Source organism: Pantherophis guttatus, chromosome 7 (assembly GCF_059756535.1).
Source record: "Pantherophis guttatus breed Tessera chromosome 7, ASM5975653v1, whole genome shotgun sequence".
Taxonomy (NCBI): domain Eukaryota; kingdom Metazoa; phylum Chordata; class Lepidosauria; order Squamata; family Colubridae; genus Pantherophis; species Pantherophis guttatus.
Window position 1 is genome coordinate 58,191,388 of NC_142069.1, and position 12,934 is coordinate 58,204,321.

At 42.9% G+C, this 12,934-nt stretch overlaps 1 protein-coding gene across 12 annotated transcripts in view; it reads left to right on the plus strand.

Moving 5' to 3' along the window:
* DOCK4 (dedicator of cytokinesis 4) overlaps positions 1-12,934 on the plus strand; it is a 627,777-nt gene that overhangs the window by 302,061 nt on the left and 312,782 nt on the right. For all 12 annotated transcript variants that reach the window (XR_015728984.1, XM_087874154.1, XM_087874155.1 and 9 more), the window contains 4 exons: positions 4,049-4,219; positions 4,798-4,990; positions 6,207-6,334; positions 7,621-7,755. Coding sequence is in view for 11 of the 12 variants with exons in the window: in XM_087874154.1 (XP_087730280.1) it covers positions 4,049-4,219; positions 4,798-4,990; positions 6,207-6,334; positions 7,621-7,755 (627 nt within the window). In the remaining variant the exon portion in view is untranslated. The remainder of the gene's footprint in view (positions 1-4,048; positions 4,220-4,797; positions 4,991-6,206; positions 6,335-7,620; positions 7,756-12,934) is intronic.

Below are 12,934 nucleotides of genomic sequence, written 5' to 3' on the forward strand. Positions count from 1 at the left end.
AGTCCTTTTGTGCACATGGACTACTCAGAGCGCTGAAAAAGTTATTTTTGACTGGTCCTCACACTTTTGACCAGTTCTCGAATTTACAACTGTCCTCACATTTTACATTTTTTGCCCTATCTTATCACCATGGTGAAAAGAAGCAGTTGTGAAATGAGTGACATGGTTGTTAAGAATGCTGCATGGGCATAAATGTGAGGATGGTCATAAGTGTGAGGACCAGTCAAAAGCGCGAGGACGTATCAGAAATGACTTTTTTCAGCCCTCTGAGTAGTCCCTATACACATAGCCATGGCCACCCGGTCACATGACCAGCTAGCCACGTCCACCCAGTCACATGACCTCCAAGCCACGCCCACAAAATAAGCCACACCCACAGAACTGGTAGTAAAAAAATTTAGAACCCACCCCTGGTTGGGGGTCATCACAACATGAGGAACTGTATTAAAGGGTCGCGGCATTAGGAAGGTTGAGAACCACTGGGTTAGGAGATCCTTTCATGGTTCCTTGATCCCACACCAGTGGCTGTTCCACCTTCTCCGCCCTTAGCTTGGATTACATCACCACCGCCTGTGCCCCAGACTCCGCATGGGCCATTGCTGGTGCTTCCTGCAGAGGAGCAGCTCCAGGCTTCACCACAGCATCAGCTTGCTTCTTGGTTCCAGACATCATTATGTTACAGCTCTCTGGTAGGATCTGTTAAATTGTGTGGAGAGCTGGTTTAATGTCAACTGTCTGACTAGTGAACCCAAAAAAAGTAAACACTCTTGGGAGCTTTGAATTCCAAAAAGTAAAGTTTTATTGGATACACCATATCAAAACTACAGAAGCAAACCCAGCTCTGGGTTTCCCGCGTAAATGACTACTTAGTTAAACAATAGATTCCCACCTCTGGGTATTCACATTGTCCAATTATAAAACTTCCATTTGTTATGGGAATAGTTCATTTCTCCAACTAAACCTGTAGTAATGATCTTCATTTTACATTACATTGCATTACATTAGAGGGGTTCAGGCTCTCATGGTCCGTAGACGAAATCTTAGCATTCCATTCCACCCCTCCCTCTTCCCACTTGAATGACAAGTTGAGTAGTGATAGAAACTCAGAGGAAGTAAAGTGATTCAATCTTGACACTTTCCCATTCTCATTGCCACTGGCTCAGTTATAAAATTAGACACACACACACACACACACACACACACACATCCATCTAGTTGGCAAAATGCTATTGGCACCTTCAACTGCTTGAGACTCAGTCCCAACTTTTCCACCACCTGAGGGTTAATCACACACCTGGGGCAATTCGAGTCCAGTAGAGCTACACCCTTGACAGCCATGGTCATGCACCTGACTCGGACCGCCTCTGTCTCCTATTCATCCCCATACTCCTGCATGTAGTTCCAGACTTGTGCCACAAAGAACCCCTGTACTTCACTCCCAAGGCTGGAATGTTTGGGGCCCAGCATCTTCAAGGGGGCAGTTCCTTCAGGTGGAGGGGCTCGTGTAGCAGCAAATGGTGGTGGTGGCATCACTGGTATTGGTGCCGGTGCAGGTAGAGCAGATGCAACTGTTGCCATGACTGCTGTCACCGCAGCTCTGCCACGGCTTGGCTTGGGGTAGTTTGAGGAGCCTGAGTGGTCATCTCAGTGAAAGATTCCCAGATTCTGTATCATCTCTTGCAATAGATATAGGGTATGCTCAGCATGGCATCTTCCAGGTCCACATCAAGAGGGAGGACTTTGTCTCTGTCCCCCTGACACCACTCCGGCCTGTGGGAACTTCTGCTTCCTCACATAAAAGTTCCTGTCATGGTTCCGAGTAATGTTCCCAATCAGTTCAAGACTCAAGAAAGTCAAGGCTATGACTTTCTCAAAGATCCTGTTTATTATTGGGTACATCATATTGGCACATTCAAATGTGAAATCAACTCTGAATAATTCCCATGCTTTGGTATAATTAAAAAACAGATACCGGCCACCTCCCTTGTATCACAGGTCATGTTAGCCAAGCTGGTGATGAACTTCTCAGCACTCCCTCCTGCCATTGCTAGGGCACGTTGAACTGGCCTTGGTTCTCACGAGCCTTATCACTGTTATGTCTGGCACTTTGGAGGAAAACATTCTACATTCCATAAGTCCCCCTCCCCCCACCACATGGCAACTCAGAAATGAAGCAGAGAAAAATATGGCTTCAGCTAGATGTCAGCTTTGGAAGCCATATTAGGCCGGAAGCTCCAATGCTGCCACCTTCTCATGTGTGGGAAAGTAGGAGAGGGGTTTAGTAGACATAATAGCATTCTTCCTGTTGGTCAAGGTCAGGACAATCCCGCATCTGGAGAAGGAGTGGTCAGGGGGCTGGATCGGGATGGAACAGACTATGATTGGAGCATGTGACCAACTGGGTGAAAAAGGGGATGGTTTTGGGAGCTTTGACTTACTGAAGGAAAACCCGGGCTTTTCAGATTCGGGTTTCCCCAGATGTGCCAGTTTGCCTATTCTAGTAAAGAGGACTTTGGAAAATGCTTGCTTCCGCGTCTTTACTTGGAGTGGGGTTTTTTCTGGAACGCTGACATTAGAGTCATTTCAAGAGTTGACAGTTTTCCCCGAAAGTCATTCCTCTGGGTCCTCCTTTCACCCCATGCCCAATGACAATCTGGGCCCAATAGGTTCCTTGTCAATGTCTAGCTCCTCCAGCTGTTCTGCTTCATCTCGGATGTGGCACAGTCTGGGAGGGGATCCACCCAGAGCTCCGGTCTCTTCCAGTTCACTCTCGTGGCTGGACATTTAGATGTTTGGTCCCCACTGTAGACTGCAGTCTCCAGGTTGACTGTTAAAACAGACCTTTCAATCCCTAGGAAAGAAAACCCTTGACTCCATTGATTCAGAGAAAAGGTACTTTTACTAGGAAAGAACTGATTGCAGCAAAAGTCAGGCAAGGTCTGAAGCAAAACGTAAAGAAACTAATTGAAACTAACCCCAGAGCTCACCCCTCAGTAGTCAGGCAACCAAAGTTCAATCATCAGCCAGGAAGATGCTTTGGGAACTTCTCTGGTCCAGGTGCATTGCTCCTCCTTCGTGCATGCTGACCCCAGGACAGTTGGCCTTGAAGAAGTTAAAGAACTCAAGCTGACCTCTTTGAGTCCAGGCCTCCCCATCACTTCTCAGAAATTCCAGTTTTACCTCCTGCACTTTTCTCAACTCCCAAATACCCATTGCTTCCCCCCTATAGTTTCCATGGCAGCTGGCAGCAAGCTTGAAATAAAGCAAAGATAACCAGGCTGACACTGCCTTTCAATTCCCCTTAATTTAGAAAGACTGGACATGTCCCATGTGATATCCCTCCTGCACGAGCTGCATTAGCTTCCTGTGGTCTTCCGGGTGCACTTCAAGGTGTTGGTTATGACCTTTAAAGTGCTCCATGGCATAGGGCCTGGGTACTTATGGGACCGCCTTCTGCAGCCGATAGCCTCCCACCGGCCAGTTCGCTCCCACAGAAAGGGACTCCTCAGGGTGCCGTCAGCCAGGCAATGTCGGCTGGCAACCCCCAGGGGGAGGGCCTTCTCTGTGGCAGCACCTGCCCTCTGGAACGACCTGCCCCCGGAGATACGTAAGATACCAGATCTCCGTCCTTTTCACTGTGCCCTCAAAACTTTTCTATTTCATCAAGCTGGGCTGGCGTAAACCCCCCCCCCTTTAGATATTTTTAATTGTAAATGGATTTTAGTCGGGAGGTTTTAAATTTTGAGCCAAAATTGTTTAATTCTTTTAAAATTTAAAATTTTGTATTGGGATGTTTTTTATTTTAGGCTATGCACCGCCCTGAGTCCAGCAGAAGGGCGGTATAAAAATTCAATAAAATAAAATAAAAAAATTTTAAAAATTTAAAAAACCCCAATGAATTTAGCAAAGAGTGAATATGGAAAGTTGCCCTTTTTTGATATGAGCTATTCATTTTCTATGTTAGGCTATATGCTATCTAACGTGCTATTAGAAAAATGTTATTATTATAAGGGGGAATGATAGAAAATCACACATTTTTATTTTATAGGCCCAAGAATATATATTTAAATATATAGTTCAGTCTCGGAAACTATTCTCTCTTGCTACTGGTGGACAAAATGAGGAGGAATTCTGCTGTTGTATTCAAGAGCTTTTGATGTCAGTACGATTCTTCCTTTCCCAAGAAACTAAAGGAACCAATGCTTTATCTCAGGCCCAAGTAAGTTCTGCAAAAATACTGCCTTACACAGTTTCTTCTGTTTTTCACATTGTTTCTGTGCATGGTAACTGATATATAAAAACATAGTAGTGTTTAAATGTGACATGTTAATGCTTCTGATTTATTTTCAGCTATAATGACATTTCATTTCATTCACATATTGGTAACAAAAGTTGGATCAAATATCTGATAGTACTGTCTTTCTATATGAAGCTTTTGGCTAAATTAACAAGCTATAGAATTGTTTTGTTTCCAGTTGTCTTCCATGATTCAGATGCAGCATTTGCAGTTGGCTATTTTTTGTTTTGTTTTTTAATTCTAATCCTTCTCTATTTTCACCATAGTCTTTGGATTTCTCATATTCATTTAGAACTGCAAATAACTCATAATAATGTTATTTATATTCTTTTTTTCCATTGGAACAAATTAAAACTATTAAGAGCAAATTCCAAATATCTGTTTTTCTTAGAAAATAGAAAAGGTATAATTTTTAAAATTAAATCCAAATAGTTTAAATTTCTTTTTCTGTCTGTTTAAACATTTGTAATATACTTAATTTTTTCTGTGTTTGTTCCCAGGCAATCTTTCTCAGTTCCTTCCCAGCTATATATTCAGAATTGTTAAAGCTCTTTGATGTGAGAGAAGTAGCAAATTTGGTGTGTGATACTCTAGGGAGCTTGCCAATCATTACAAATGCGGATGATTCTCTTCAAGCAGTGAAACTTCAGTGCATTGGAAAAACAGTGGAAAGCCAATTATATACCAATCCAGGTAGAAAAGCAAATACCATTGCTAATTAATATTGAAATAGCTCCTGACACATTCTGATTGTATATAAAGCAGATAAAATTTAATCACATTTGGATTTTACAGTAAAATAGGTATGGTGAATCTGCATGACGCCTTTGAATCATTTTTTTGCAACACCAGAAGTCCAGCAGTCCAATTATATAGGTGTTGTATGCTGCCCAGAGTTACTTTCCTGTGAGATGGCAACTATATAAATATGATAGGTAGATGGATGAATGGATGGACAGATGGATGGACAGATGGACAGACAGATGGACGGATGGATAAATAGACAGGCAGATAAATAATAATAATAATAACTTTATTGTCATTGTACATGTATACACAGTATACTCATAGAACGAAATTCACTTAACACCCAAAGACCAGGTCTAACACACATAACAATCCCCAATGGGATTGGGGCTCTGTCTTCCTAGCTGTCTGTCAGAAAGATAACTCTCCAAATAGAAAAGAACCAAATTTGGTATAGTGGGAGAAGCCAGGACAAAAAAAAAAGGGTCCAGTTTGGCCAGGTACTATGGATAAAAAAAGTACAGGATTTTTTTTTCTCTGTGCAGCCCTAATGGACCAAATCTCAAAATGCTGCCAACTTCTGAGCTGCTTTCCTCCTTTCTGTTCATAAGACCTAAAGTGGAGCATAGATAGCCTTCCAAGTGCTCATCTCAGGGATGCAGACTCAATACAGAGTTCAGAAACATAAATGTAGAAGCAATATGTATGCATACGTGTGGATGAGTACATTTGTAAACTGATCAAAAAGTTTTGAAGGAAAAAATATCTTTCTGTTCTAAAGCTATTTATCTGCTAGTCAGACTTGTATAGCATTGAAGGGGAGGGGGAACATGTTTTGGGGTTTTCTTTGCCAGAAGTGTAGAGACACATAGAGTATTTGATGTTCTGTGGCAATTAACTTTGCCCTGCTGCCAAAATTGATTTATGGCTGTTCATTAGCTTTCACTGGATTTACTTCATGCTCAAACTCAAATGTTTATAAATGTTTCTAATGTTTTTAAATGTACTTTTTTTTTTTAAGATTCTGAGCATATTCCATAGTAAAGCCCAAAGACAATAAACAATAGTCAAATTTCTCTTGTAAGTCACATGAAGAATGTACTCATCCAGGAACACTGGATCATAGAAAGACAGTATCCATAGTATATATTTTGTCTTCCAGAGTCTCGGTATGTTTTGCTACCAGTAGTTCTGCATCACCTTTATATGCATCTGGAAGAGCAAAAGGATCTGATCATGTGTGCACATATCCTTAGCAACATATTTTCCTTCGTTAAGAAAAATAGTTCTGTAAGTAGAAGGAACATCACAGAAAATGGGCTTTTAATTGTTAAGAAGTCTATTTCAAAGGGAAGTAAGACTAAAGTTTATTATTAAGATGCTCCTTTAGTATGTTTCATTGTTATTTATAATGTATCTGTGCATGAACAGTACTTGTAGAAATGTTATTTTATTAGAAAGTTATACTTTTGGGAGTTGATACTTGCTTAGGTATCTCATCAACTGTTTGAAAAAATAAAATAGCATTGATTTTTCAAAAAGATTATGGTTCAGAAATATAAAAAATGCTTAATATTTTTGAAAGAAGGAGAATAAATTATTAATTTAAAATATATTTATTTTATCAGTTTGCTTCAGCTTCAGTTTATCAACTGATTTCAGCTCACTTCATAATACTGGGCATATTATCAGAGATGTCTGTTGAAGTGAGAAGAAATTCATAAAAACTTAAATGCCTTTTAGTAAAATTAATAGTCAGAAAACATGATACCAGACTCCTCTTGATTTTTTGCCACTGTAGATTAATGTGGTTCTCCTATAATATTTGAAGTTAAGTCTGACCAATATCAAGTATTATGAAGATATTATTTTTGATAATTTGAAAATATATTTTCCTTGCATGTAACCTATTAGCTCTTTCACTTTTATAGCTGCTATATATTATTACATTTATTTTTTGATCAATTACAGTACAATATCTTTTTCAATCATATTATTACCAAACCATTTACCTCCCATCCATTCCTGAGAATCTGATTTTTTTTTTATAAGTAAAGAACTTTACATAGTTCTCTATTAAATTTCAATCTGCTTTTGTTACTGCAACATGGTTTATGTGGAACTACTCTTGTTTGGCTCAGAAGCTAATGCTAGCATGGAATGCAGTATCTAGTCTTTGGTATTAGATATCAGCCTTACATCCTCATTGTATTGAGGCAACTCACTGACTGCCAAATAATTACCAATGTTTAGTGTTTTTCCTAAAACATAAAAATCTCTAAATATTTTGGAACCAGTTACACCACCCTTACATTGATTGATTGATTGATTGATTGATTGATTGATTGATTATCCAATTGAATTTGATGCCTGGCAATCATGTAGATTTTCTTCATGAAAGTATTTGCATAGGAAAGGTTTAAATAAATATCTCTTAAATTGGCATATCTAGCATGCAGTATCTAATTGTTCCCATTAATAATATGACTTGTTTTACAACAAAATGGAATTATTAGATTTATTTTCAGTACACCAAAGTGTATATCTTGTTTTTCTTTTTCAAAAAAAAATAAAAGGATAAGTCAGTATTGGAAGAAATAGATGTAATTGTGAACAGTCTACTAGATGTATTACTCAGAACCATCTTGGAGGTCACAAGCTGCCCACAAGCAGCAGGTTCTACCATGCGGCTTCAGTTTCAGGATATTACAGTAAGTATTACAGCAGAAATACTTATCATGAATGTTGAACTACTATGTATTATTTTTTATAAAGAAACAAATTTTTGGTCTAAAATGTGTGCATGTATACACAAGTTGCTCCAGTTCGCAAGCTGGAGCATTTGCTCATTTTAGATTAAAATGTTGGAAGAACCCACATCTGAATTTGCAGATTGATCAGAAACAAAGTTCAGTTGGTATATGATTATTCTGAACTGAACTGTTAGGGTATTTACAATACCAGTACGCAGTATTTTCACTGACTAAAGGACTGATAGTAAGTATTCCAAAAAGAGTACAGTGTATTGCTAACTTGTCATATTAGATGCAAATAAACATACATTTGTGTTTTTTTTTTCAAATTATAAATCTGTTACTATCTTGTCAAGAATGTGCAGTCTATGGTTTTATGTTAGTGTTAGGACTGCTGGGTTATAAAGGTTTCCACAAAGTTTGGAAGTCCTTTTTGAAAAAAAAGAATTGCAGAAAATATGCAACAATGTCAGATCTGCCCCAATCTGATCCCCTAGGGAAGTAAAACTCAACTCCATTTGGTTGAAGTGAAAAGGTACTTTTACTAAGAGATGCTGGATGCAGTACAGTCAAGCAGAATCTAAAATTCCCATGTGCCAATACAGAACTAAACCCTTGGTTCCCCTTTGCCCTCCCCCTGTCCATGTGTAGCCAATCTGACACTACCAAAATGTTTTGAGAAACACTGAGATGTTTGGGCTGATAAAATTCCATGCTCAGGGTAAACGGCTTTGAAGATGCCAGTGCACCAACCGGATTCCAAAGCACTCTGTTCTTCCTCAGCTGCCAATTTCCCCTCCCAATTTAGACCCTCGTGTATTGTACATTCATTTTTGTGAGCTTGGAACCACTTATCCCCCCAATTTGAGGTTTCACTCTCGCCTGCACTCGGGTTGTGTACAAGCTGACGGGACAGAATAACTGGTCTAACTTTCCTGTTTAGCATTGTTGTATTGAGGCATCCTGGATAGTGCATCATCCAAGAATCCCCCCCTCCCCCGGGAGTTAGTGTAGACTGAAATTAAATTGGTTAAAATACTGAGCCCACCAAACTTGCTTGGTCGATAATCTCCTGGATGTTTTTAGGGCTTCTAAGTTTCTATGATCAGTCCACACCTCAAAAGGGGTCTTGCTCACCTCCAGGAAATATCTCCACATTAAGAGTGCCCAACATATTGCATAAACTCCTTTTCCCAAACCACCCATCACCGCTCAGTGTCAGTCGGTTTCCTGGAGGTGTATGCACATGATTGTAGGGCACCCTGCTGTTCCTTAGTAAAAGAACAGCTCCCATGGGTGTATCACTAGCACCTGCCTAAATAATAAATGTGGCGTTAGGGTCTGGGTGTTTTAGCACTGGTTCGGCAGCAAACAACTGTTTGAGTTTTTCAAATGCTGCCTGGCATTGCATTATCCACTTTAGTGGCTGGCTTGGTTTGGGTTTCCCCTCCCCTTTTGTCTTTAGCAAATTGGTTATGGAGGTAGTCTGGGTGAATGATAGGATAAATTGGCAGTAAAAGTTCATGAACCTCCAAAAGCTTTGCAACTGCTTTCTGGTGTGGAGTGGAGCCCACTCTAGCACCACTCTAACTTTCTCAGGGTCCGTCTCTATTCCCTAATGAGAGATGCAGTAGCCCAAGAAGTCAATTATATTCTGGTGGAACTCGTATTTTGAAAGTTTAGCATACAGTTGAGCAGCCATGAGTTTTTAAAGGACTGCTCTAACCAGTTTCACATGCTCTGTCATAGTCTCAGTGTAAATCAATATGTCATTCAGATAGACAAACACACCCTTTTAGAGGTGCACTTCATTTCTCAACTGCATGGAGACAGAGATACTGGATGCAGTAAAGTCAAGTGGAATCTAAAATTCCTGTGCACCAATACAGAATAAACCCTTGGTTTCCCTTTATACCTCCACCCATTGTCCATCTGTATGTAGCCAATCTGGCACTGCCAAGATATTTTGAGAAACGCTAAGGGGTTTGGGCTAGTAAAATTCCACTCTCAGGATAAACAGCCTTGAAGATGCCAGCGCACCAACACAAACAAGTTTCCAAAGTGCTCTGTTCTTCCTCAGCTGCCAATTCCCCCCTCACAATTTCCCATCATATACATCTTTATTTCCCATTCTTCCCCCCTCTCCTTCCCAATTGATTTTATTTTATTTGTTTATTTATTTGTTTAAATTTCTATACCGCCCTTCTCCAATATAGGACTCAGGGCGGTGAACAGCCAAAATAAAAACAAGACATACATACAAAACATACAAAATCTAAAAACTGATTAAAATAATTAAATCTTTTGGCCGTAATTAAAACAATTCCAATTTAAAATCAGTGTAAAATTTGACTGAAGCCAGCCCAGCTAGTTGAAATAAATGGGTTTTCAGGGCCCGACGAAAAATCCGGAGGTCTGTTATTGTACGTAACTCTGGGGGGAGGTTGTTCCAGAGGGTGGGTGCCACCACAGAGAAGGCTCTCCCCCTGGGGGTCGCCAGCCGACATTGTCTGGCGGACGGCACCCTGAGGAGGCCCACTCTGTGTGAGCGTACTGGCCGGTGGGAGGCTATTGGTGGCAGAAGGCGGTCTCGTAAGTACCCCGGCCCTAAGCCATGGAGCGCTTTAAAGGTGGTCACCAACACCTTGAAGCGCACCCGGAAGACCACCGGGAGCCAGTGCAGCTCGCACAGGAGAGGTGTCACATGGGAGCGCCTCGTCGCCCCCATAATCCCCTGCGCGGCCGCGTTCTGGACCAGCTGGAGCCTCCGGGTGCACCCCAGGGGGAGCCCCATGTAGAGAGCGTTGCAGTAGTCCAGGCGGGAAGTGACGAGTGCCTGAGTGACTGTGCGTAGGGAGTCCCGATCTAGAAAGGGGCGCAACTGGCGTATCAGGCGAACCTGATAGAAAGCCCCTCTGGCCACGGCCGTCAAATGATCTTCCAAAGACAGCCGTGCATCCAGGAGGACGCCCAAGTTACGAGCCCCCTCCGTGGGGGCGAGTGATTCACCCCCAATAGCCAGCGATGGCATCAACTGGCTATATCGGGATGCCGGAAGCCACAGCCACTCGGTCTTGGAGGGGTTGAGTCGGAGCCTGTTTCTCCCCATCCAGGCCCGCATGGCCTCCAGGCACTGGGACATCACTTCAAGGGCATCATTGGGGTGGCCTGGGGTGGAGATGTACAGCTGGGTGTCATCAGCGTACTGATGGAACTCCACCCTGAAGCCACGGATGATCTCACCCAGCGGCTTTACATAAATGTTGAACAGAAGGGGCGAGAGGACCGACCCTTGTGGCACCCCACAAGCAAGGTGCCTCGGGGTCGACCCCTGCCCCCCTGTCAACACAGATTGCGACCGGTCAGAGAGGTAGGAGGAGAACCACCGCAGAACGGTGCCCCCCACTCCCAACCCCTCCAACCGGTGCAACATGATACCATGGTCGATGGTATCAAAAGCCGCTGAGAGGTCTAACAGGACCAGGATAGAGGAGCAACCCCTATCCCGGGCCCTCCAGAGATCATCCACCAATGCGACCAATGCCGTTTCCGTGCTGTGCCCAGGCCGGAAGCCGGACTGGAGCGGGTCTAGATAGACAGCTTCATCCAGGTACCGGGGAAGCTGTTGCGCCACCACACTCTCAACAACCTTCGCAACGAAGCGAAGGTTGGAGATTGGACGATAGTTAGCCAAAACAGCCGGATCCAGAGAGGGCTTCTTGAGGAGGGGCCTCACAACCGCTTCTTTCAAAGCGGCCGGCAGGACCCCCTCACTCAAAGAAGCGTTAACAATCTTCTGGAGCCAGCCTCGTGCCACCTCCCGGGAAGCCAGTACCAACCAGGAGGGACACGGGTCCAATAAACATGTGGTCGCGTTCAGCCGTCCCAGGACCCTGTCCATGTCCTCAGGAGCCACAGGATCGAACTCCCCCCAGATAACGCTCTCAAGACCTGCCTCAGTCATCCCGTCCGGACATACCCAGTCAGAGGCCAGCCCTTCCCGAATCTGAGCGATTTTGTCATACAGATACTGCACAAAATCCTCAGCTCGACCCTGCAAGGGGTCATCCCGCACTTCCAGATGGAGGAGGGAGCGGGTCACCCTAAACAGGGCAGCCGGGCGATTATCTGATGACGCGATAAAAGCGGCAAAATAGCTAGTTTTCGCCGCTTTTATCGCCACTAGGTAGGTCTTAATATGAGACCTCACCAGTGTTCGGTCAGATTCAGAGCGGCTGGTCCTCCAACTACTCTCCAGGCGTCTTTTCCGGCGCTTCATCTCCCTAAGCTCCTCCTTCTGACACGGTAGTAAGCCTCCCTTAAGTCCAGCTTTGAAAAATTTTTCCCTTTAGCGAGGTTTGCTAATATATCTTTCATAAGGGGGAGGGGATACATGTTCTCTACACTGATAGTATTCAAATTACGAAAATCAACACAGAGACATTTTGAGCCATCTTTTTTCTCTCTAAATAGCACTGGCGCTGCGATTTTTGGTCGGGCTGGCTCGATGAAACCCCTTGCTAGGTTTTTCTCAATAAATGTTCTCAGCTCTTCCAACTCCCTCGGTGACATGCTGTACATCTTGGGTTTAGGGAGTTTCACGCCGGGTAAGATTTCTATTGCACAGTCAGTGGCGCAGTGCGGGGGGAGCTCATCTGAGGCTTTTTCACTAAAAACCTCAGCTAAATCCTTGTATTCTATGGGTATGCCATCAGTTAGTATGGTGTGACCAGACATGGCTGTTTCTCGATTCTCTGCCCCCTCCGTTCTTTTATGTGGATTCTCAGCAAAAGTCACATTCCTCTGGAAATTTATGATGCCTTGTTTCCAATTGATTTTGGGGTTCCATTTTTTCAGCCATGCAAGGCCCAGAACTAACGGCCATTCCATGCCAGGTGCCACTATAAATGTAAGCCTTTCCTCGTGGCTTCCGATGCCTATATGTAGAGGCTTAGTGGCAAAAGAAGCTGGCTCCCCTCCTGCTATTGACCCATCTAGTTGACAGAAAGCAATGGGGATTTTCAGCTTTCTTACATTAATCCCTAACTTCCCTACTAGAGTTGGGCTGATCAAATAACGGGTGCACCCTGAATCCACTAGAGTGGAGATATTTATCTCCCTGTCCTGGTTTGGGATA